This window comes from Pseudopipra pipra, chromosome 5, assembly GCF_036250125.1.
Source record: "Pseudopipra pipra isolate bDixPip1 chromosome 5, bDixPip1.hap1, whole genome shotgun sequence".
Lineage (NCBI taxonomy): Eukaryota > Metazoa > Chordata > Aves > Passeriformes > Pipridae > Pseudopipra > Pseudopipra pipra.
The window spans coordinates 26810005-26836605 of NC_087553.1; the positions used below are offsets into that span (position 1 = coordinate 26810005).

General features: G+C 44.6%; 1 protein-coding gene across 2 annotated transcripts in view; it reads left to right on the forward strand.

The window, feature by feature from the left end:
- GRIN2B (glutamate ionotropic receptor NMDA type subunit 2B) overlaps nucleotides 1-26601 on the forward strand; it is a 232607-nt gene that overhangs the window by 110729 nt on the left and 95277 nt on the right. For both annotated transcript variants that reach the window (XM_064655234.1, XM_064655235.1), the window contains exon 5: nucleotides 22270-22384. In XM_064655234.1, coding sequence (XP_064511304.1) covers nucleotides 22270-22384 — 115 coding nt within the window. The remainder of the gene's footprint in view (nucleotides 1-22269; nucleotides 22385-26601) is intronic.

Below are 26601 nucleotides of genomic sequence, written 5' to 3' on the forward strand. Positions count from 1 at the left end.
ACACTTGGCATGGAAATTGGTATGTTAGTCTCTGACCTACTATATAATCAAATGGCAATGGGTTTTGGATAAAGGGGTAGGGTGAAGGGGAAGAGAGAAAGGAAGAGATGAATTAAGGGGGGGAGTGAAAAAGAAAGAAAAAAGGGGAAAAAGAAGAGATCACCAGTTCTGGTTCCAGCAGTGGTCTGGCATGTCAGTCCTGGTTCCAGTGTGTCGATCCAGCTGATGGGATGTCCAGGGTCCTGGGGGAACCACCTGGGCTTGGGTGGGGAGGGGTACCTTTTCCTAGATAGATTTCCCCACCCTGAAGAAACATTTCTTGCTTTCTATGCAAATTAGTTATCATGCACAGTCTGTTCTTTCAGACCTTTCTGGAAATGGGTCAGAGGCTTCAGGGGTCTTGGGTGGTCTTGATACCTCCTACAGTCAATGACCACTTCTCAACCACATTTCTGTGCTTGCATGGGACTATGTTGTGCTTATCTCCAGGAACATACAACAAGGATGTTCATCTTGGAAAAGTGCTGCCCTTCTTATGCATGGCCCCCTTCTCCAGCCACATCTTGTTCTTTCCCACAGCATGTTATTACCAACAATGCTTGATTATTACCAACAATTCTTGTCTGTTATTACCAGCAATCCTTGGTTGGTTACACAGCCATCTGGCTTTTTGTGTTTCAGACATACACATTAGCCCCTTATCTTCTGGGGTACTTCAGAGATGCTGTGCAGGCTCAGGGCCAGCCACCATCTCCAGGGACCCACCTGGTGCTGGCAGCAGGGTGCTACTGCTCTGGCTATCCTGTGGTGCAGAGGCACTGTAATGCCCTGTACAGAGCCCTGAGCCACCCACTGAAGAGGAAAGGCTGTTGCACGGGGACAGCTGTAGTTGAGGGCTTGCATTGCAAATGCTCCAGTGACTGCCTGTCCCATGCCAGCAAGTCATCCTCCCAGCAACTGGCTCCCGTGATAGCCTTCATTTCCCTTAAATTCCTCTTCATGTCTTCTCCAATTTGGTAAAAACATTCTTCCTCTGACTTCATGCTTGTGCCCATGTAAAACACCAGTGGGTTCAGGTTGTCAGGACACGTTCTGGACTACCCCTGGCAGACCCAGATTATTAGCTGTGGGTGTGTGCAGTCGGGGGTCCCAGTGCTCTGCCCATGCAGAGTATTTTTCTATTATATAAAATTACTTCTGGAAAAGGGATTTAGAGATTCTTTTCTATATCAGTATATATGACATCCTCAAATTTAGGGCACCTTCCCAGGGAGACTTTGGTTGACATCCTTATCTGAACAGTCAGGCATTTAGAACTTGAGGTCCCTCTGCTTTAACTACTGGGTTTAACTACTGAGCTTTTTGGAGGGAAAAGGGAGATTTTGATGGACTTACTGGAGGAAAGCAATGAAGAGAGCAGAGGATATATGCATCCAAAGGACTGTGAATAATGATGTAGAAGAATGGACATGAATTGTAAAAGGCTCTGTCTCCACAAGAGCAATCGCCTTCTCTTGAGCTCTGAAGAGTGTCTGAAAACACTTTCCAACTCAGACCTTGTAAAATTTGAGCCTAGTGTGTGAGCACTAACTTTTAGAAATGATGGGCCAGCAGCTGAGCTCAAATTCCTAGTGTGCCATACAGTACCATGTGGGCATAGAAAAACAGCCAGCACTGGAGTCCTGAGTGGGTCCATAGCCTGATTTTCACTCAAGCGAAAGATAGTGATGCAGATAGCAGTAGTTACTCTATTTCTAAGAGCTATCACATTAAAGAGCTTGTTAATACCCTCCTACCTCCTTCCCATCCCTTAGGCAACCAGCATGGGCAGCAAGTATAAATAAGTAAGGATATGCAAAGGGCGAAATTTCATTCCAGCTCAGGGCATGTTCTGTGATGCAACAAATAAGCACTTAGAGAGAAGGCTGGGATGGATATCTGCAATGCTTCTTCCCAGAGCTGGAGGTAATTGTTAAAGGCAGACAGAGTTGTGGTGTGGATGGAGCTGAGTGGGACTGCATGAGTGGGAGAAGAAACATGCCTGACTGACTCTGGCAATGGTGGGGGGTGCCTATTCTGGCAGCAAGTGGGTGAGCTTGTGGGCTGCAGTGAGATTGTGGTGAACATGCATGACTGAATTATTAGTTTGTTATGCACGTGGCTGAAGCAGGTGGGGGGAGGAAGGTGGTCAGTGGAGCAGACTTCTTCTGTCCTTCTGGTCATGGTATGAAGAAAATGCTGAGACCAGTATTTTGATGGGACTTGGAATCTAAAAGGACTCCCAGTGAGCAACAGTCAGCCTTGAATCTACCTTTTCATCTCTCTGGGATACAATAGTTCACTCTGGGGCTTTGCAGACCAGTTTGTAGCTATTGTAAATTGCAGCAAGGCGACAAATCTTTTTACATCTGGGTAATAGAAAACATAAATTTTGTGCCATCTTTCTAGTCTGTCCATCTGTCTTACTTTGCCACCCTTTCTGCTTTGTCTTCGTTAGGTCTCCCTGGCTGTCACTTGAAGCTAAAACGAACTTTCTTGTTTGCCCCATTGGTTCTCCCTTTCAGATATAGTTAGCACTGATTCTGGTTTCTGGGCCATGTACCACCGTGCAAAGAGGCTGCACTGTGCCCTGGGGAGAGGGGAAGGCAGGGCTAGCCAATTTATGATGAGAAGCACCTAGAAACCAGGGTATAAACCAGTCTGAAAGCAGTGGGGATGTCTATGAGCATGCATGCTGGAACCAAAGGACTGGTGGTGACCAGACCCAGAGCTACATAGGGTGGAGTCTAGGGATTAGCAGCTGTCCTGACCTGGAGAGGATTCTCCTTTTGGCCCTTGCTATGGGTGAGGCTGCTGTGCTCGACCATGGGAGCCAAAAGCTGTGTCTCTTGAACCACGGAGGTTGTAGTGGGAGACCTTCTAGCACTGAGAGTGGGAAAGCTGGAAGCTTAGAGGGGGAGTAGTGAAGAGAGACAGATATGGGGAAGATGTGGGTGTTCCCACCCTGCATGTGCTTCTCATGGGGACTATGGCTCCTCTTCAGTTTGCAGTGAGTGGCTGCATGCTTGCTCAGGGGCTGGAGATGGCTGGCATCAGGAAAGTTGCCCTCAGCCCTGGAGCTGGAGGGAGTGATGATTTCTGGGCTAGGACCAGTCCTGTTCTGAGTTAAGCACTTCTTACTGCAGAGCTCTTCTCTTTAATCTATGGTTTGGATATCTGCTCTACTTTGAAACTGTGGAAGGCTGATGGGGCGTGTGGTGCATGTCTCTGCTGTGTGTGTGTGTGAAGAAAACACCCCACCCAATTTGCCTTTCATGCACCAAGAGGTTCTAGGGTAGGAAAACCCACTGATATTAACCTTGCACACTCTTTAGCTGTTGGTTTTCTTTTACTGAATGAATATCACATGTCCTCCCTTCATGCATCATCCGCCCTGCCCCCCCTGCTCTGGGCTTTACATCAGCCTCCTTAATAAGAAGTGCTCTGTTTTTAGTCTTAAGTGAGTGCCAAGCCCTTTGCTGCAGGGCTTACTGTTGCCTAAAGCTCTCATCTGAAATATCAAACTGGTTCTTCAGGCATGCTGCACACCTCTGAAGAGCCAGCCTAGGTGGGGTAGCCTGCATCGTGCATGGGGGTTCATAGCCCTCTCCCACCCCACCTCCACTCATTTTATTCCACATCATCATCAATGACTCGGAGATAGGAGTAAAAAGCAAATATTCCTGGTTTGTGGTTTATAATAAATTCCTTCAGATAGTCAGCTGTCATACTGACAAATCTAGAAGAACCACACAAAAAATCATGTGTAAGAGAACCCTGTTATTAAAGGGAATTGGCAAGGATACACCCCTGTCAAGTTTAGCCCAGGACTGCCACAAGTGCAGTGGGAAAATGTCTCCCTATCAAGTGGCATTAACCAGAGCATGCACCAAGAGATGCATCCTTTCTCTCACCTTTGTCCCTTCTACTCCACAATGATGCCTTTTGCACGGTGCTCTCAAGATGTTGTTTCTTTCACATGTATTTCCGAGTCCTTCAGCTGCCTTCACCTTTATATTTGAGTTTGTTGATATTTTTTCCATCTCAGTACTAATTTCTTGAGACTTCCGTGCTTGACCCTCCCACACTTTGTTCAATATTCCAAGAACAAACAGTATTTACTTAGATAAAATGTGTGAAAGGCAAAAGGCTAAAAGGAGAGGACATAAAATAGTGTCTAAATAAAAGTATGGAAATAGCTGCTTTAAGGGAATATTATGGCTTAAAAAGAAACCTGAATGGATTAGCCAGCTTTCTGAATAGGACTAGCCCCAACTATTACACAGGGATTGATAGGAACTATAAAGGCTCATGCATCAATTCTGCAGAGGAAGGAGGTTCATTTGGGCAGTGATAGGAGGGAATTGCAGATGCTCTCATAACTCTGTTCCAGATTGGGAATCTTCTGTCACCATTGTCATGGCTAATGAAGAAACTGATGCACAGGGCAGGGCTCTGAGGTGGAGAAGGGCTGATCTTTAAGCAACTCAGTCTGGCCATATGATTACCGTTCACTCCAAGCCTTTCATCCCTCTGTTTTCTACCACATGTCCTGGTGCGAGGAAAGAACTGCAGCTCCTTCTCCAACATCTTCATCAGATTTCTTTCACTCTTCCAGCTGTGCACCTGAGCTGCTTATGCCATGGGTCCCTCTGCCTATGCCTAGGGCTAGCTCTTGACTGAAGTAGTGGGAGGGCAGATACTGTGGTCAGGGGCCCCAACAGGCTGCTGGCACCCATTGAGGCTCAGTGGGATGGAGACTCCAAAAGCAAGGAAGTTCCCTGCAGTATCTAAAGCAAGGCTTCTTAGCTCAGATGTCCATACACATTGGCTCTGAAATGCTGGGCTAGGAAACTCAGAAAAACTAATCCTTGTTTTTGAAGTTTTTAATATTTCTAAATACTGCTGTCTCAGATCCAAAATTTTCCCATGCCACAACATCACACTTCTCCATTCAACCATTCTACATTCACATTTTTTGTCCTTCACTCTTTCCTCTCTTGGTCGAGCCTTCTTCCTACTCTTTACCCATCCTATCTAACTGCAGGATGACTTAGTGTTTTTGTTCAGTTGTTTTTTATTATGCTATTTGTTAGAGTAACTGAAAAGACCTATTGCTTCTTTTTTAAAGGTGGAGCTAAAAACCTCTGTGTGTATGTGTCATTTGGGTGTGTAAGAATGAGTGACTGTGACATGAAACAATAGGTGACAAGTAAGGTAGTGATCATAGTTTGGTGTTTGGATCTTTCATTGGAAAATGGATGGGGAAAAAATTACATAAGCTGGCCCTCTTTTGAGTGGAGGGCTGTACCAGGTCACCTACAGAGGTCCCTTCTAACCTGAATTTCTCTCTGACTCTTAAAATCTTGTTTGCTGTAGTGATATTTTCATCCTCAGGTGTGTTTTTATTTGCGTGTCTCACAGTGCATGCCATGGTGGGACTGGACAGTATCTGGAATATTGTTGTCTAGGCACAGAAATCCAATCAAGTGTTTCTTCATTTATGGCCTAAGCAAATCTTACTTTGCAGGAGAGCCCAAAATTGCAATTTGAAGAGCTCACCTGTAGAAGTGTTTGGCCAATAGAGCTGCAATGTCAAGTGGGGTCAAAGCCTTTACAATTTCGGAGAGCTAAATGAGGGCTTGCAGATGGAAGTGGAACTGCAAGGCTGAAACTGGACCCATACACAAATTTTTCAGTACAGTTCCCTCTTTTCCTGTCAAAATGGTTCCCTTTACAAATCTCTGTAGGCTGCACTTGATCTTTTTAGTCTCTGAACTGCCCATCATAGCACCTCTGCTTCATCCTAGAAACTCAGCTATTCTCACATGGTTTTTTCCATGTCAAAATAAGGTGAATCAAAGAGAAGGGGGACATGATGGCAATTTCAGTGTTTCTAATCATTTAATGTTTTCATTCCAAGACACTGTGATAGGCACAAGAGCCTTGATTCTGGCTTTCTATAAAGACTCTTAGAGGGTTTTCAGGGATATCAAACAGTTTAATTTTTTTAGACATTAAGAAAGCAGGGTCAAGAAACACTTTTTTGAATGACTGTCTACTTGATGTACCATGGCAATTGACCCTCTGGAGGCCCTGCAAGCCTAGCTAGCCTCTGATGTCCCTTCTCAGCTACCTCTGTCAGAACAGCTCCAGAAGGACTGAGTCTGGGATTGACAGATGACATTTGCAAGTTGAGAGGCCAGGGATGCTCAGAACATTATTCCAGGGCCCACTCCACTGAGCTGCGTCCCTGCACAACCTCCGCTGTGTAAACTTCCTCTTTTTCAGTCACTAACTACTGGTCTTGGTGGCAGTGTTTGTGCATGGGATCCAGGAGCTATGAGGTCCTTATCCCAGCTCTCAGCTTTCACCTTGACCTGCCCAACAGACCCAAAAGAAACCTATAGCTTTGCCACCCTGTCTCAAGCTGTTTTCTATCACCACTATCATCTGTGGCTGTTTCGTAGCCAGCTGAGGCAACATGTTTTGGAGTGGGTCAGCCTCCCCTCTTTCACAGGAGCTATTGGAAGAGCTGACTGCAAACAGATTTTCACTGCCCCAGTGCGGACTGATGTCAAACAGTGCCCAATGAGAGCTGACAAGCTGACAGACCCGATCTGTCAGTGGAGGATGAAGGGGGGAGGAAGAGAACATCTCTTGCGCACGCCTTCGAGAGGCAGAGAGTGATTTCACAGATGGGCCAGCAAAGCTCTTGTAAGTGATACAAGTCCATATTTAATAGCCTATTCATTTCTGTGAAGGCAGACGCAGGTGCAGGGGATACAGGGATAAAAAAAGTTCAGTGCCAGGCGCAAAGAAGGTGAGTCCAGGGGCAGGCTCCTGTTTGGTACTGTCTCTGACCAGTAAATAGCTGGGAGTGGGCTGGGTGGGAACCCCTGCTGAGCTCAGAAGTTGAAGGTCCCTGGAATCAGACTTCAGGCCACAAAAAATAATTCTGTCCCCTTTTGACTTGTACATCCTATATTGCAGAACACTCCTGAAGAGTAGTTGTGATAGTGAAGTCAGAAAGAAAATAGTTGGTACTGGTTCCTTTTATTAGTGCACTGTTAGTTGTTGTATGCACAGTGAAGGGCTCCGGGCTGAGCACTGTCCTGTCTTCATCACCTTTGATAAAGACGAAGACTCAGCTTTGCTGGAGAAGGGAACTTCTGTTCTTTGGGTAGGAATAACGGTGTTTTCTCATCCACTGAGTCAGAATTAGAGCAGAGTGGAAGCCCTCCTTGTTTTCTTCTGCTCATGGGGCATTGTTCCTTGGCCAGGTTCCAAATCAGACCACAACTCACAGCTAGCTATGACCCAGACTTGAACTCACCTGGGCCTACTACCTTTGCCCAATGTCACTCCTCATATTGGCCTACAGAATGACTCCAACACCTTACTTCAAGATTTTAAAGGGACCCTGCCTGAATAGAAACACTGCTTGTGAGATCACCTGTTTGAAATTGGTCCCAACTGAACAGACTTGCCAGGAATTTCTCAGTATGTTTCTGTGCTGGAAACGCTCGTTGCCAGGTCATGTTGCGCTTCTTGTCAGATCTTGTCAGATCTGGAAATCAGCACTGAGTTGGCCTTGATTTATTGGTTGCTTCCTAATCAAAGTCCATGTGAAAAAACTAATCCCGTGCTGACTCTATTCTGCATTGACCAGTTTACTGCCTAAGTCCATAACAGGTCACTATTATAATTTCCTTTTTCTTCCTCCAAGATGCAGACTGGTTTTAGATCCCCCTAACAGTTGAGGTAAGCGTCCAGGCCATTAGTGGCAATTTTCACCCTGATGCTGAGTTTATGAAGGCATTATTGTGGTAGCTTTCTGTCAGACAGGAATACAAGTTGTGGAAGTTATAGAGCTCAGAAGAGTCAGTCAACTGCTCTGCCCTCATCAGGAAAGTTAGGAAAAATTCTGCTACTGTCCATGCTCATTCCCTTTATTCCCATGTAACATGACTAGATAATTTCAGAAGTAGTTTGGAGGCCTGGGTTTGGCCTCCAGTCCCAGTAATAAGCAGAGCAGTGCAGACAAATCACTTAGTGTCCAGCAGAGCTGCAACTGGGCTCGGAACACAATGGCAGGGATTTTAGTCTGCTGTAGTATTGTCTGCAGGCTGGCTGCTTTATTTCATCCGTGCAGATGATTTAGAGAGATGAATGATCAGAGCACTTTGGGATCCCTAGCTCTGAAATATATGTTGGGAAAACAAGCTACTGTTGCATTAAAAATTAAACTACTTCATTGGTGCTGTACTATCAGTAGTAATCTAGACATATAACTTTAAAGTATACAAACCAGGCCCTTTCTGTTTGGTCCGTGTTCTTTTCTGTGATGGAGTGAAAACTGACATCTCCTTTCTTTGTAACTGCCTGATTTGCAATCTCTCTCCCTCTTCCCCCACCCTCACAGCAGCCTGTCCTCATACTACTGATTCATTGTGCAATCAGATGAGTGACAACAGATGCTTCAGGAGAAGGGAATCTTCCTCCACAATTTGCTTAGCCAGTTGTGTGGTTGGAGTAGGAGTCAATTCCTTCCTGCCGTCTGCAGCCGTCTGCAGCCTAAAACGACTCATCCATCCCTTACCATGCTAGGGGTACAACTATAAATACTAGCAAGGGTACAGAGAATTTGCCAGCCCTTTTTAATTTCTTTCTCCAAACTCTGTTTTTGACCATTTCTTAGGTCAGCAAAAGGCTTTTGATAAAATACAGTGTGGAAAGAGGTGTGAATGGCTGATCGTTCATTCCACCTAGCTGCCTTCCCTCCAAGTGTTGCAGAAAAGGGTTAGAAGGCAGTATTAACTTATTCACTGTGTGCTTCATTTCCATTACCGGAATCTCCTCTAATTTTTCATTGGGCTGCAACATTGTGGCATCTGTCCTGTCTTAGAGATAGGCTGGGACATATGTTGTTCTGAGTGGGACAAACAGAGTTGAAAGGGACCTGGCCTTGTACAAATGTGAACCCAACAACTTTTAGTCAGTCACAGCCCTTCTTCCTCAGTAGCTAAGTTTGCAGGGAAGTAACATTTCCATCTCGATTTCAGTGATTAGGAGTGACATCCTTTTCTACAGCCATCTGGGGTGTGAAAACAAATACATTGTGTGGTCCAAATCGATCCAGAAAGGTGGAAAGAAAACCAACGGCTATCAGAAAAATTATCCTTCTTTGCCTTGCTCCTTCCCACCCGCTCTGGTTGTTTCGTTTGCTGATCTGTATTTCCTCCCACTCTTCAACTGGGCCAAATTTGGCTCTGTCTGTTGGAGGTGAGGGCAACAGGAGTGTCAAGGCTGTTGGGGAAGGGGGAAAGGAGCAGGACTGGGGTTCTTGGGGCTGGGGTAGCCTTGGGGCTGGCCAGGTGACTCCCCCAGCCCCTCGCAAGCCCCAGTCCAAGTTCATTTCTAGGATCCTGACTGACTCTGGCAGTTGGCTGCCGATGCAGGAAGGTTTCCATGGCAATGTAGCAGTGCTGCTTGCTCCCTCCTCAGTGCTCTGCCTCCCATTCCCTCCCTCTCCCTCTCCTCGCCCCCCTCCTCAGCCCTCCTGTTTCTCAAGCCTGTTGCCATGGAAAAGTCATAATCCACAAAGAATCTCAGATCCCCCACACTCGTTGGGGTTTGGGTTTTTGGTTTGGTTTCTTTTTCATGTTAAAAGTTTGGTTTTCAGTTTAATGTGTGGGTAGGGGAGGCTCCATCTGCCTCTTCAAAACCTTGTTCCTGGGCAAGAGGGATGTCTTTGTCGTGGACCTGCGGGTCCTCCTGCAGCGAGGGTGGTGTGAAGCTGTGGAGGGCAACTCCAGCTAATGGCCATCCCACCAGGACTGTGGCTTTGAGAAGTGCTTATGTGACATAGGAGTTTGGTTTTTTGAAGGGACCATGTCGTTTGGCATCTGGAGTTTGAATCAATGACGTATAAGCACCCAAGACATGTTGGAGGAAAAGGAGTGAGAGATTTCTGAAAGTGATCATGGTGACTGCTGCCAACAGAAAAGGGTGCAGACAACTCATACACTGCCACAATATGCGCACAGCAAGAGCTGTGGGAATGATGCAGCCAAAGGTATGGAATGAGACCAGAACTAGAGCCCACATTATTCCACATGGTGCTTTTGCTAGTTCCCAAGCTTTCAGGGTATGTCTACAATCTATCAGGACTTTTGTGTGAGGTTTGTGGATTATGTTTTAGTTTATTAGCTTTAGCACCCATTAAAGATGAAAACGGTTAAATTTCTGCTCAAATTAAATGAACTTGCCTAGATATCTCTGAAAAGCACTGGCATACTCTGACAACTGGTTGAACTGAAGGGAGCTGGGGTATGGTAATAGACGTGGAGATTGACCCTCTGATGCACTCTCCATGGAAATGTTCTGGTCTGACTCCCAGCATGCTTTCTTGTTTCTACCTCTGCTGTGTTCAGGCTTCCTGCTGTGGACACTGTGTCCTGGGATACTCAGATGCTTGCTGGAAAGCCTTGTTCATAGTATTTCTAGGACCAAGGAGTCCTGTAAGCCCCCAGAGTAAAGAAATATTCTTGTGAGATTTCCCACTCTCACTGTTCAGGAGGGAGAAGTATAAGGATTCGGATAAAAGATCTCAAATTTGGACCTTGTATTTATTTCAGACTTCCCGACAGTTTTTTATTGGACGCAATGTTAGCATCATGCCTGAGGCTTCTTTAAAGTGACCTTTTCTCAGAGGAGAAGCAGAGAAGTAATTCAAGATCAAATGCAACTCCAGAGTAAAATGGCACATTAACTTCACTGAAGATGCAGCAGCACGGGCTGAAGTTGACTCTCTCACTTTTCTTATTCAGAAAACACCAAGGGTGCACACTTTGTTTCTTTTTTATATAGTCGACTATGTTTGGGTGGCCTGCTGCAGACACCTAATCTATGCATCGTGGCTACCTCTCCCTGTTGTCTGTGTGTACCAGGCATCTGAGTCACTTGCTGCTCGCCTGACCTCAGATGCCGTAATAGTCACAGTCTCTAAACTGGACGTGTGGAGTAGGTGATGGAGTATAATGTCGAGTCTTCTCAGACTGTTGGAAAAAGTATTGATTTACAGAACCATAAAGTCACAGTGCTAGGTCATTGTAGCTCCTTTTCTTTTGCATGAATCCCTGGAAGGTGATGGATTTCCAACTACAACCGAATGTGGTTTACCCAACAGAAAGCAAAAAGCCTGATCTCTCAGCAATGCTTACAAAAAGCCTGATCTGTCAGCAATGCTCTACATTTTTTCTTGTGGATATGCCTTTACCCTGTTCTAGACGAACATAATTTCTTCAGTCCCATGCCCTGGGTTGTTTGTCTACTTTTGTCTTCAGCCTTTTTGCAACACTGCTGAGGAAGAAGCCTGAGTAGTTTCAGTGAGGCACCTGTCAGGTGGATCCCATCTCTGTGTTTCACAGAGGGTCCTGAACATTTAGCAGCAGGGAAAAAATATTCAGTCACTACCAATCTGGTCTAAGAGGTGAATTTTTGACCAGAAGGCAAATATTTTCCTTCTTTTTGCACCTGTCAGGCCTCGGGGATGGATCCCAAAAGGTTTTCCACAGCACTGTAGGAGAACGTAGGAGTGCACTGACCATATCAGCAATCACAGTCACCCTCCTTGTACCTAGCAATGCTTTGTGTAGCCCCGTATCTCTCTCTCTTTTACCAAAAGATTACAACTTGATTTAACAGAGCCTGGACTACAAACTACATCACAAAACACTCTACAAAGTTAATAATACAAGGCACAAGTCGGATGTGATATAAATGATGTAAATGTGTGAACTCTGAGTAGGACTTTGGAAGTGTTCCCAGCCATGTTCAAAATGTACCCATGATATTTCTATCTCCCATATTGGGAACCCACTAGAGGCAGGCATAAAAGACTTAGGTTGAGTTTATTATCCATATTTATCATTCATTTCAGAATAGCATCTTCCTCCCACACTGATCCATCCTCACGGCGCTACATATGCACCCAGCTCAAAGATTCACACCCTGGCTTTTGGGGCAAGAGTTGAGGACAGTGAGAGGATGGTGAGATAGTCTTGAAGTATTCAGTGCGTGCTGGAAAACCCAAAATAGATGATGCAAGGGAATATGGACTCTGTAGCTATACAGGTAGAATTAATGATAAAGGTTTGCAAGCTGTCAAGTCATGGGACTTTGGGGCAGAAAGGAGGCATGCCTGAGTGTAAGAACCCATGTGAAAGACTGGAAGGAAATTCTTGGTATTTATCTCCCTTTTATATTTTCCCAGCGTTTGAAAAAGGGATGATGTCAGTGGAAGAAGAGCACAAAGGTGTTATTGCTGTGACTGGCGTAGGGATAAGCGGTGGCTGAGGGCTGATGGGCTGAAGGCAAGGTAATTTTTGAGTTGGGACCTGGAGTCCAGGGAGCACTCAGGTGTTTTCACATTCAGAGCAGAGAAAGTGCTAGTGGTTGCACAGTTGAGCTGGCTGCAGTGAAGGCAGCAGTGTGAGAGCAATGGCTGTGTTGGGAGATGAAAGTGACTGTTGCCAACAAAGGGCCAAAGGGAAGGATGGCAGAGATAGCAGTTTGGGTGGAGAAGCATTGGCATAGGGAAGGTGCTGATGGTGAGGAGGGTACTAATTGCAGTAAGTGTTTCAGTAGTGTTTGGAGTGCTAACTAAAAATGAGGACAAGGGTGACTAATTACAGAAAAGATTGTAAAGAGGAAGAGGAGGCAGGCTCGTGGAAGAGTGGTGAGGTCTGACTACGACACTTTGTAATGAAGAAGCCACTGCTCAGTGTTTGACTACAAGGGTTTCGGCTCTGGTATTAAGTGAAGCTGTGTTTTCCTCATGTGCCAGCTTGTGGCTTTCTTGCTTCTCCTTCTATCTTACTCTTCACTTTATTTGCTACTGCAGCATTTTCCCTCTTTGCATGTAGTGTGGAGAGAAATGTGTAAGGTTTCACATAGGAAAAAAAAAAGAAATCTTAATTTAGACATTTCTCCACTGGTGATGCATCCTGTGTCCCTTGTCAAATGCTAGCTGGGATGCCTTCTTGGGAAGGAAGAGGTTTTCCTTATGCTGCAAGGAAAAAAATCACAAGGAAGTTTAAAGGGGAGGGTGAACATAAAAAAAAAGAAAAAAGAACCCTAGTAGTTCTGAGACCTTCCTCAGTCCAAGGAAGGGTTAATGCTTTAAATGCAGTGCAATTTCAGCGGCACTAAAGAACACGTTTCCATGGAAACGTCAACCCACAGAGGGAGAGAAAGAGGGAGAAAGGAGAGGGAGCAGCAGTGGAGGGAGAGAGGCTCCTCTGGCAAGGGAAGAGCAGCCTCTACACCCTCCCTCCCCAGTTACTGACAGGAGTGATTATTGGTTTATTTTTCTGAGTCGATTCCTCCTTGGAGATCTGATAGGGAAGAAAGTGATAAGGTGCCAGCTTGGCCGAACTGCTGTGGACCCAGGAAAATCCAGTCACGCTTTCTGGAGTGAGTCTTCCTGCTGGCGATGACTCTGCTCCTGCCAGCGCTGTGAATTTGCTGCCCTTGCAAATGTGCGAATGCTTTCAACACTTGATAAACTTTGAATAACCCCAAAATCGCTTGTGATTTCTCCTTGGGTCAAAAAAGTTAAGTTAGTCTGCTGTTTCTGAGAATGTACTAAAGGGATTTATTTCAGTTTCTCCAGCTGGTTTAGCCTTGCCTGGCTTCTGGCAGCAGTGAGACGGACCTTTCTGGCAGATTTGAGTGGTTTTCCAGAAGCAAAAATGTCCTGAAAGCTCTACAGGAAAACTGATGTGTTCACCTGCTTGCTGGTCTTGATTCCCAGGACAGAAACTGGAATGAGCTCCAAGTAAATGGGTAAATACCAAGATGCCCTGTTGGCTGACTCCACACCAGCACACCAGCCACCTTCAGAAGACCAAAGAGGTTTTTGACATGCACATCTACTTGGCCAGTTTTTTAAGTTGTGGTCTGCAGCCATGTGGGAGGTTTCAAGGGGATGTACAAAAATAATTAAGAAAAGTAAGGCTGCTGTCAGTGGGATTAAATTCACTGCATAGGGACAGTAGTTCAAGTGTAATATTTTTTTACAGTTCTGCAAATTGCCAGAGCTTGAAAGACATCATCCTGGGTGAAAAAACACTGTGAAGAGCCTCTTTTGATTTCTGTTCTGTGACTGCTTCTCCTATCAATGATTGTATGATTGTGCCCTAAGACAGATAAATAGATCTGAAGGACATCTCCTAACCCTTCAGTATTTGTCCTATCCTAGTGGTATGGCTTTCATCAGTGACCTGTTAGCTGGTGCCAAGACATAATTATGACCCACTGTTGGTAGTTCTGACAAATGTAATTTTCCATGATTTTAGTGCCCCATGTAAGCTGAATTTTAGTCCTTTCAAGTGGGAGAAATACCTTGAAAACTAGTTTTACTTTGGAGAAAACTGATATGTTATCTATTCCTAATGAATAAGGAAGGATGTAAAAATGTAGCAATAAAAAATAATACTTTATAAAAGTAATTGGCAAGAATTTATTAACTCTTTAAAGCTTTGCAGTTTGATCTAATTTTGGACTGAACATTTAGTTTTTATTTTATGTGGTCACTGTAACAATTTTGACCTTAAAGCTAATTTTCTATTAGCTATTTTCTGTTACTTAAAGGTTTGATGAGTCAATTCAGAAGTATATTTGTTTTTATCAAAGCTTTTATGGCTAAAAAACCTTTCTGAAAAAAAACCTGATTTCCTGTGACATTTATAAGTATTTCCAGCTTTAACCAGAGTCTGCTCTTAAAACACTTTTCCTTATATCTGTTTTATTTCCAGTGAGGCCACAAGATGTGAAGATATATTCTCTAGCTACTTAGGACTATGTAATTTTTCCAGGGAAAAAGAAAAAATATCAAAAAAGGACATAATTTTGGAAGAAAACAATATTTGTAAATCAAATATTTTGGGGTTAAAACAGAATATTTTGACATGGAAATACTATTTGCTGTCTCTTGTGATTAGGAGCATGGGAATTTTATATTCCTATTTCGCCTTCACAAAACTTGAACTAAATCTTTGGTGATATTCCTTTGTCTGTTGAGGTGATACTTTTCCTTGTAGGATTCTCTCAATGTGGCACATTACAGATATGTTTTAATTGGGGATCTTGTCCACAAAAAGAGGGCATGAAAGGTGTCATGCAACAGACTAGACTGTGTGGGAGCATAATGGTGCCAGAGGCTTCATCTTCTGTCCAATATTACTACAGTTTTTAGATCTTATGTTTCTTTTTCTTTCTGACAAAATATTGACCTCTTCCTAAGAAAATGTTGTGCCAAATTCTTATCTCTCTTTCCCACTTAAAAAATTGTTTTGGTGGATAATTTTTCATGGTTCTGGCCTTTGTGAAAATAGGTTAGTCTGGATACATGTGAGACAAATTTGGCTTTGATTGAGTTTTCAAGATATTGCTATGACCAGCATAGTGGATGGGGCAAAATGAAGACTTATTTTGCCCTTTTTTCCATAAACAGGTCACCTCATCCTAACGTATATTTATGTTTCCTACAAGTGATCTAGGTCTCACAGTCTAGCCTTGGTACTGTCAGCAGCGCCCTGGTAAAGGGAGCGTGCAGTGCCACTAGACCCAAATGATCCAATTTCTATTAAAGGCAGTAACGGAATAGGATGAAAAGCAAATGGGAGATCAGAGCCTATAATATCCGGTATTATATACATGGAGGAAAATGTTATTGTGAAAACTCTGAAGCTTACTGAAGCAGCTGGACAAGGCAGTCTTTTACCTAGGTGTTACTACTGTCATTTCTGCCCCAGGTTGGAGCTGACCCCATGTTCCCCACGGAGGGGTAATTTGGTGACCCTGCACAATGAGTCCCCCCCCTCTGTCTGCTGTCTGAGGGATATCTGTCTGTGATGCAAAACCCTGTACTGCAGTGATGAGTTTCCTCTTACATTTTCAGGAGTGAGGCTGGAGACTGCTCAGGATGTGGAAAGTGAACTTTGCTTCTCATTCTTGGGAATGGTCCTGTCTCATTAGGATCAAGCAATGTGTGTAGGAAAGCAGCCCTGCCATTGCTGTGGCTCCCTACATCCTCTAAGGATAGATATATTGTCAGTCCCCAGGAACAGTCATCTCAAAGTCTTTCTGAAATGACAAATTCATGGTAGATAAATAGAAGAAATGGGAAATAAAGTGGAAGTATCATTTTTTTATGATTAACAGAGAGAGTGACGGAAAAGTTTCATCCTTCCACTGTATATAGGAACTGTCACTTGGAAGTCTTAGCACACATACACATTGCTTTCAAAACAACTTTGCTGAATATGATGGAGAAACAGCAAGGACATTTCAGTAGAAATTCATATTCCACCAGAAATGGTTATTTCAGTGGTCAGAATCAAACACCAAGAAAATTCATCTTCCTAGAGGTGAGGGACCAATCTCAGCGGATTGAGCAGTATCACTCCACTGATGTCAGATGAATATCACTGATTTATTCCAGCCCAGTAGCTGCCTTCTTGTCTTCTAAAAAGGTGTGGACAGCAGAGGCAAACCAAATTAATTTCTTATATTTCTGTTATCTTTTAGCCTGAGGGATATTTCTTAGTCTAGATGATCTTCTTTTTGCTTAATGAACACAATCTTGAGCTCTGGGCATTTCTCTAAGGCTACTGGTCAGATTGGTTCCCAGTAGTAATTTAGGCTATAGCCTAGGCAGATTTTCTGGTGCCGGATGCCTGCACAATGTGGAATTTGGCTGGTCTCTTTTCTGCTTGTGCTTTCTTTCTTGCTGTTCATCTCCGTGTATTCAATGGTAACACTGACAGTGAAACAGAAAGAAACAAGTGAAGACGAGTGAGATACCCCTCGTATAATCCTTTAAGATTTAATTTTCATAGTTAATGATTGCTTCTGGTTTTTTCCTATCTCGTTTTGGTTTTGCTCTTCATAATAGCAGAGAGAAGTCCATGCCTCTTGTTACATAAAATCAGCTGCATGCATGCCCTTTGCATGGAGTCCTTTCACTCTAAATTGTACCTGACACCAGACAGATGTTACGCAGACACAACCAGATGTGCCTGCTTTCACAACTCCACCAGGCCACTGGCAGCACAGCAGTGGGAGGGACAATGCAGGGCAATGAGCAATGGGAGAACCTCTGAAAGGCTCAGCCAGGGTCAGTACAGTCCATGGCAAAATTTGATCGAAAACCAGGCAGAGCCCGTTCTCACCTTTTTTTGGATTGAGCAATTGGCTTTTAGTATCCTGTGGAGACTGTCTTAACTCAAGAGACCTCATACACACACAGCTGGCTCTGGATGGCTGTTAAGCAAGTGTTGGCTGTCCTCTAAGGCAGAGGCAGTCACGGAATTTTTGAGCAAGGGTACGGAGAAATAATATCTATATTATTTTAAGCTTTCCATGGGTTTGGAGAATGGAGGTTTAAATCAGAAGTTGAAGGGCAGTTTTCTTGTTAAAAATTTACACTATTTCAGTCTCTCAGATGAGAGCAGAAGGTATTAACAGCATAGCTAGTGCTGGTTAAATCTTCATCTGTCAATCACTTGCCACTTGAAGGTCAGAATTCCCATTTGTAGATAGCTATACTGGTCCTAAACTCCCTTTTCCCTGTCCTTTAAGTTCACTGGTCTTTCTGTCCATCCTTATGCAGGAGCAGGCTTGAGGAGGGGGGAAGGACCTGCTGGAAGGCTGGGCAGATGTACTTTGCTCAGGCTGTTTGTATCAGGCCAGGCTGGGTAGGTCTTGCTGGTGCTGAGCAAGGGAACGTGGTTTGGACCTGCGGGCACTTGTACTGAAATAAAGGAACGTGCCTTTTTTTGCTCTTTCTTGGGCATGAAGTCAATCTGGGAAGGCAGCTATGCCTGTTCCCTGATACCTCTGGCTAGTGAGTTTTTAATGCTGTCTCTAGGGGGAAAAAAAGGCTATTTCTGTGGGATAAAGGCCTTTCACTGCCTTCATCTCACTGCTCTTATGATTTGCCTCAGTGTTTTCCATTACAGTGAGTTTCCCAACAGGATGATGGTGGTCTGCATCCCCATCCATTTATCCTGCTTCACACTCCATCTGCCTTTTACCCTGAAAATCTACTCTGTCAGAGGTATCTCACAGCTTTTCCTTCTCCACCCTCCACCTAAACTCTGTTTTTCCCTTGTGTGCTGGGCTGCTGAGATTACTCCCCAGTGCTGACTGTGGAGAAGCTGTTTTACTTATATGGTCTGCCTTATTCAGGGAAGCAGTTGATGTTAGGATAATCACGCTATTTCAGACAGCCTGTTTGTCTCATTGAAGCATAACAAGCACTGACAGGACACAGGGGAGAGTGTGTGTGTGTGGTGCACACGTGTGAGGCAGGGAGTGTGACGGACTGAACCGATGCAATGTCCAAATTTGCCCATCCAGTCAGCAGGCTCAGGAGGAGCTGATTCCCTGCAAGGCACTGAAGGCAGAATTAGGAGTGGTTAGAGCTAATTTCAAGTGCATCTCCTTCACATCTGTCTCTAGGGCAGAGAAAAATTCTGTTAGCACCCTCTCTGTGTTCCCTCAAGCCCCCTGCGCCTGCCACATTTGCCTCTTCAGGCTTTCTCCATCCCTGGCTGAAACCATTTAAAATGTCATCATCTCTCTGTTGGTCCTAAATTGGCCATCTGATGTGGTTTTAATGCTCTATTTCCTATGCCAACCGACTTTGAAACACTCTCCATTAACTTGCAGGGCTGACAGCCTTACATCTAGGATGGGTGATGTTACCTCAGAGCACAGGATGGGGACTGGGGTCCCCTGAGTTTGATTTTCTTTGTGCCCAAGGGCATGTCCCTTCTTTTTGTTCCTGCCTGCTTGTCTATACCACAGGGCTCGCAATGTCAGCCTGTTTCCACAGTGTTGTGGAATGTTATGTGTATGTTTTGCTCCCACACGTTTGAGTTTGGGCATTGTGTCTGCTGCATCTCCACTGGGCTGGTGAAGGGCTCAACCCTTCTGTCCTTGCACCAAGCAGCTCTAGAAATTCCCACATAAGCAAAATCTTTTGCAGAAAGGTGCTTCTAGGAAATTAAATTAAATTGCCTGTGTCTGCCCCCACCGTGCCCTCTTTGTCTTTATGTCTCTCCATCTTGGAATTCCAAACATCCAGGGACTCATGGATTAAGACCTTTACAGGCACAGTTTCATCCTGGTTTGCCTCACCTGCGTGCACAGTCTGTTGCCCTCACACTGTGCCCCTATTACAGCTGGTGGCTCAGTTCAGACATGTCACAGAGTCTCTCAGCCCCCTGGTTGCCTGTTTAGGGACTGAAGTACGTGTAAGCTGTAGGGAGGAAACAAATTCCCTTGGCCAGAGCAGGCAGCAGTAGTGCTGGTGTAGGAGGGCAGCAGTGCTGCTGAAGGGGATGACTATTGCTGCAGTAATGATGAAGGGCAGAGCCACTCGAGTGTGGCTGCCTTGCAGCATGTTGCTGACTTGGTCTGCCAGGGAGTCCTTCAAGCCGTGATGCTTTATCACATAGGCTCAGGACACCCAAGCAAGCCCCGCACATCCCTGTGCGCTGCTTTCTGCCTATATCCCTGTGTTGGGTGGCAGGATCAAAAAGGTGCAGGTGTACAGGGAAAGCTGAGGGAAAGCCACTTCTCCTGCACTCCCCCTGCAAACTTTTGTAAACATATTGCTAATGAGTTCTAGAGAAAACCCTCTGAAGAGTTATTTTGTAGACTAATTTCAGTCATTAAGGTGGAAAGCAAGGGATTTTAGTGCTTCTTTAAAGGTAAATCTCAAGATAGCTCCAAGGATTAGAGCTGTTGATGATCCCTCGATTATTATTAGTGATTCTAATCTTTCTGGTGGAAAATGAACAGAAATGACACCCTCTTGTCTCATATCTGTTGCTGATTTCTGTGAACTCTTCTTGTCAGGCTATGCAAAGGAGATTCCCATTATGGAATCATTCTTGGATGTGAGGGGAAAGAGGACTGAAAACGGTTTAATATTGGTGTTTGTTTAATTAGGTATTGGCACTGCTTACTCACTGACTTATAAAACTACAGCTCCCATCAGGCTAATGGCATCCTCATCTTCTTGGAGCCTTTCTTTGTCTTTACTCTGGTGGCCAGTGCAGAGAAGTCATGAAGTGAGTGTAGTTGTAATCTTGGTCCACTGGAAGAATCTTCCCACCACCGGAGCCCTAACTAGGTATTGTAGGGTGCATGTGCCTGGCGATGGTCTCTGCGTGACATTCCTCAGTACCAGAGCAATGCATGCAGCTGGGAAAGAAATGCCAGAAAAAGAGCATGTGAAGTGCTGAGATGGGATGTTTTACACCATTACAAAGAATTGCATGGCTCAGATTTTCCACGTGGAAGATGTTTCGGGGTACTCTCAGTGTTTGGGTGCCGAATGGCTCTGGTTTTTGGAAAATAACCAGTAGTCTGCCTTTGAATATCATCCTGTTACAAATCTTTCATGCTGGGCTCCCTTATGGCTGTGTTTCCAAAGCTGTGCACGTCCCTTGAAGGTCACAACATGGAGCAAGTGTGGAATTTCCTTTAGAAATAAACATAATTGCTGATTGCACTTGGCATTGGGGAATTAGTGAATGAATTTGGTTGATTAATGGAGTTAGAACAAAACATTTGAAAAAGGAAGAAGTGGAAATCATGACCTGCTTTTTTATTTGTTTGAAAAAGTTTCCCTGATACTAATGCTTTCATTAGATTAGCAGGGAGGTCTCTGCGAGCAGATTGAAACCCACTGAAAAAATCAGACTTTTCCCCCCTTTTTTATTTTCTTGAAATTGGTTCAAATTGAGTTCAGAAGGGACAAATTGAAGCTGAATATTAGGAAATGTTTCCCGATGTCATGGTGTAATAGAGCAGAAGAACCTCTCACGTCTGTAATAGAAATGTTGCTTGTGTAATTTATAGAACTGTGCGAAGTAGGGGAGGGAAGAGTCCTGGGGCTAGCCCTGCAGGCAGCTTGGTCACCTCTGTCTCTCACAGTGATGTGATGCTACTGGTGCCAGAGCAGGTTTATAAAGGTAAAATCTACTTCATGCAACAAGATTGTGAATTGAAGTGAAATATATGAACAGGGGAAACTGTCAGAGTGCCACGGAGATGTCATATAAACCACTGAACTGTGAAATGTGTATTTGCCTCCTCCTCTTCCCCACAGTGTCTTTCTGGATGGTCTGACAGTTAAGGAAACAATAGCCCCAATTCTTATTTACAGCAACATCACTTTAACATGCTCTCATGATGCAGCAAGGCCTTGAAATCAGTGTAGCTGTAATCTCAGTCCACCTAAAGGTCTTCCCTACTGCCAGAGCTCAATAAAGAGGCTTTAGGATAAATGAGATTGAAGCCTGGACTGTTTAATAGTCCATTTGTACAGCTGACATGAGATGCCCTAAAGGGGAGTGCCTTGTGCAGAAATGAAGGGGCCTTTCCAGACAAAGCGAATCGTTAATGTTGGCTGCAGGGCTGATCACCCTTTAATTTGATCTTACTGGGTGTAAGGCATGACTCTGTCCCTAGGAAAAAGAACTTTTACTGGGCTCTCTCAACATCCTTGTCCCTATTCCTAAGCTTCTTCATAGGATCACTTTGGGCCCCATGAGGTGTGCTGGCTCTGATAGGGATAGAGCTTCTTGTAGGTGTGCTGCTCCTTTTTCTGCTCTCCACAGCTTCCCTAATCATTACCTTGATAATTGGGCTGGAGGGAGGCTATTTCCACTGCTTCACCTGTAGGCCATCACTGTCCTCAAATGGCCTGCAAAGTCTCCTTTGGAGAGTTAGCAAAGTGTAGGCTGTGGAGTGTGTTTACACAGCTGATTGCTATGGATTCCTCTGCCCTTTGAGGTAAGAGGTGGGACTATGGGCACGTGTATATGTGTGTGTGTCTGTGTTCGTGTGTGTATATGTGAGTGTGAGCGAGACTCTTAGAGTTCTTTCAGGAATTCCTTGAGAGCCAACACAGCACATCATTTCCCTATAACAGTCACAAAATGGGGGCAGTTGCCTTGCCTTGCCTGATTGTCCCAATTCCTGGAGTAATTGTCCTGTTTCTCTGACTCCCTTCCTCTTAGGTTTTCCAATGTTTGCACTGTGCTCCTACTCTCCTGATGTAAGTTGCAGGAGGGAGGCAGGCTCTTGTTTTGAGTTTGGTTCCCAAGCATTAATGGTCTCCTTTCTCTTTTCTCTTTCCTACAGGTACCTGATCAATGTCACCTTTGAAGGCAGGAATTTGTCGTTCAGTGAGGACGGATACCAGATGCATCCCAAGCTGGTCATCATCCTTTTGACCAAGGAGAGGAAGTGGGAGAGGGTAGGAAATGTTTGGTAATTCTCAAACTGTGTCAGGGAAGAGGATGGAGGAAGGCTCCAGGCGAATAATCCCCTCCACCCTTCTGTAGTTCTTATTAAGGGCTGGCAATCTGCTTCTTGCAATCCTGGACCACTGGTATCTCCAGTACTCAGGCTGCTGTCATCTCCATGCAGGATGCCATTACATCCTTCCATTAGCATGCATAAAAAATTCATCAGCTTCCTTTCTGTAACGTTTTTCCAGCCTTTCAGAGGAGAGACCTCCTCTGTACCATGAGCTTGAATGGCAGAGACAGAAAATATTTCTCTGTATGGCTTGGAGGCAGTGAAGTTCTGTATGCTAAACAGCTATGATTGAGCTACAGCCACACTTAGTAATGTATGCCAGTGTTAACTATGCTTGATATATCTGGCCAGTGTCATTTGCAATGGGATGGTGCATTAAGTAGGACGTGAACATGAGATCATATCGAGTTGTTCAAAGATCCAAATTTGCATATTTTGGAATATTTTGCATGTAACCCAAAGCACCATTTTAGAAATGGTGCGGATTTCCGAGTTAGTGTGAAGTTTTGGTTTGTTTCACCTCCCACATAAATGTCAGCGGTCCAGGTTCAGAACAAGCTCTCCTGAAGGGTTTCAATTGAAGCAGAGGGGGTAGTTTGAAGGCTAGGAAAACGAGATATAAAAAAGTGATGGGGGTGAGAAGTCAGAGAAAAAGCACTGAGAATTCAGCAGAACACTGACAGATATGAAGCAGAACTTGGTCTGGATGTGATCATGCATATGGCCTAGAAAAATGCCCCTTTGTCCCACCAGGCACAGAAAGTCTTCTCTCCTTGGCTGCTTGTTCTCTGCATGGAGTTTCAAGTGGCCTGCACGGTGAAAGCAAGGAAGAAATTAATGGTGAAATGAGAATGAAACAGGAAGCTGTCAGGAGAAGTGTGTTCAGAAGAGGGCCGGAGGAACAACTTTTGAAGGAGGCAGAAGAGCCATTAGTCCCCAGCAGGCATTAAGGTCTCCCAGTAGTTGCAGGAGTTTGGGAAGAAAGTGAAAGGCCCCAGCTTGTGCCTGGCTTCCAGGAGGATCTGTCTACCTCATGGTCTTGGCACTATGTGGACCAGATGAGAGCGTATGGTCTGGCAGAGTTAGAGGAGGTCTCAGTGGGGCAGGAGTGTGAGGAAACATATGGCATGGCATCAGCGTGTGTGGACAACTCTTGGACATAGTTGGAGCCACAATGTCTGGATACTGCACAGGGGTTAGGCATGCAAAGCTCAGGCTGCAGAGACCTCTTGTCAGGCTCTGTCCATAAGTCAACTTCACTAAAGCCTACTAGGCAAAGTCCAAGAGGATTTGTTCCTAGCTGGCACTAGATTTGTTCTCTCAGGAGAAAAAACTCCATTGTCAGAGCAGGAAAATAAGGCAGTAGCAGCATGAATCCTGCTAGGGATTATTATTAGCAGGGCTGCCTATGGGGAATCTGTTGTTGGAATGCTTTGCCGTCTCTGGGGAGGCACAGCTAAATACAGTCCTGTTTTTTCTTGCCTGTCACATGCATTACCCTGTTGCATCCTTAGTGAGGGCTTGGTGGCATCCAGGAGTGGTAAGTGGGATTGTTCGGTCTCTGAGAGTGTATCCTTGGTCTCTCAGATGAACCAAACAAATAATGGAAGGGATCCTGGTGATCTGGAGTGATGGGGTTAGACTTGGGCCCTGCCTGAGCCTTACTATCCGTGGGGACTACTTGGCATCCATTAAACCAAACCAATTCTTCATTTAGTAGAAGTTGAGGCTGGACTGAAATGAGGGTATGATGAACTATGGTAATAGTTGTAAGAAAAGCACAATGGACACAAATGCTTTATCTTGAAGTGGGTGTCTCAGTGAGAAGATCAGATTATTTTAATCCAGCTCTGAGCAGGTTGAATTTTATGCTGGCAGGTTCTTCCTAGAAAACACAGAAGTCATCTCCAACATGTTCTGATCACAGACAAAAACCTTTCATACCTGGAACCTCATGCTCTTTTTCCTAATTTTTTTTTCCATCCAGCAGAAATGCAAACATTAAAATATAAGTGTGAAAAAAGAGATTGTGACAAAGATCATAGTTTTGTTCCATGTTTGCAGAGAGTCAGGCAAAACAGAGTGCTGGCCCTTAACAACAGCTCCCAGGCAATGCTATAATACAAGACAGAAATTATTCATATATTATTAGCACATAATCCCAATACCTTTATAAGTGCATTGCTTTATAGTGTAAGATTGTCCAAATTCTCACTAATTTTATGTAAATTAGGAAGATGCTTTGTCCTGGCAACTTTTAGGCAAACACTCAGGCAGTAGGAGTCAACAGATGAAAGGCTGCATGGGAAACACTGCTTTGGTTCAGTTGTGTGCATTCACTAGAGCTCAGTCTTTACCTACATTGCTGCACACTTTTATCCATAATCAGATGCTGTGCCTAGAAGGAACACCAAGAGGTCATTTAGTACTTCCCTGTGCCCAAGGGAGGGTTCAACTAGACTAAATTATTCCTGACAGATGTTTGTGTCACCTGTTCTGAAAGACCTTCAGTGCTAGAAACCCCATGAAATCCTGAGTCAATCTCTTCCAGGACTTCTTTCTCCTTAGCCTGCTAGGTTTTTCTGACGTCTAACCTACATTTCCCTGGCTTCAGTTTAAGCCTATTAATACTTGGCATCTCCCTAATGGACAGAGAGAATTGTTTATTTTCTCCCCCTTCTTATCTTCCCTGTGTGGGTTTGAAGGCTTCTATCATGTTGTCTCCCAGTAATCTCTGCTGTAGATTAAACAAGAATTTGTTCAGTCTCTCCTGGTAGGTCATGTTTTCTAGTGTTCTCATTGTTTTTATTAGTCTCCTCTGGATTTAGTAACACAATTTGCAGCTCTGTACAGCTTGGTGCAATTGATTCTTGAAAGATGGCAAATAGAGAGATATGTGTCATGGAATACGGATACATAACAATACGTTTTAAACCAGGTGTGAAGTCTTCCATTTTCTGAGCAGCAAAGATGCAGACAGTGATTGAGTTGTTTCAGGATTTCACGTTTGTGAAATCTTTTGCGATTTTGATTTTTTCATCCCAATTTGGGAATAAATATCTCAAAACCTCACCAGTTATTTCAGAACAGGAATTCCTTTTCCAGAAGAGCTGCAGCTGACCCCAGACTCTGATGATGATAAATCCCTCACAGGTCCTTCCGACAAGCTGAAATCTTCCGGGGCTGACAATCATGAAAGAATTTCTCAAGTAGAGAAACCATTTTCTGCAAAGGGGCAGTAACCTGAACTCTTCTGCTGTTTTAACCATGCTTCCTCATGAGAAGCAAATGTGATGCCTTTTATTCACTTCTCTGTTCTCTGCTCCTTTGGGGCAGCAGGTTGCATGCCTTCTCTCACTACTTTTAATCAGCTGGTTAGCAAAGCTTGTTACTTCACTGGCCAGGCAGCCTAGATGTGCTTTGGGTGCCTAGATGCCCCATTTATCATAGAGGTGCAGGTATGCAGATGGAGGTGGTGAAGGGGGTCTACCCTTATGCCCCGCGAAGGGCCATGCCTCAGTGCAGTGATGAGCTGGGGCCAGAGGTCTTACAGGGTGAGCCAGAGGCTTGGTACTGTGCTAGGTTTTGTGTCGGTGGGTTGTGACGTTTTGTGTGGGAAGTTTTCACCCAGGATTTTTCTTCGCTAGTTGCCTTTCTCCTCTGCTCTCCTATAATCCCACATATGATGAGGACTTATTTCTGGGTTCATGATCCCTTCATGAGAGCTAGCAAGTGCTGCTATCTCCAGCTCTTGTTCACATCCTCTTTCTCTACTAAGTCAGTGCACAGCAGTCCTGTCCCATTAACTCCCAGCTCCTCCTATCTGCTTCCTTACTTCCCCCCCAGCAAACCTGGGGATGACATAAATGTTATGATCACTGAGGCCCCCTCTGCGATTCTTTCTCTACTTTAATTTCTAGTTAGTTTTGCATCACTTCTATCAGTAGGTTGTGCTCAGCCTCTCCTTTTGCTGCTGCTTCTCTGCCTCTTCTCTTAGGCGTGTCACTGGGAATTCAGAGCACCTTTCCGTGAGGCTCATGATGCCAACTTCTTGTGCCATCCCACAGAGCCCTTAGATTCGCAAGCTCCCTCCATCTCTTATCATTAACTCCTTGCTCTATTAACCATTGCTCCATGAACTCCTCTTCCTAT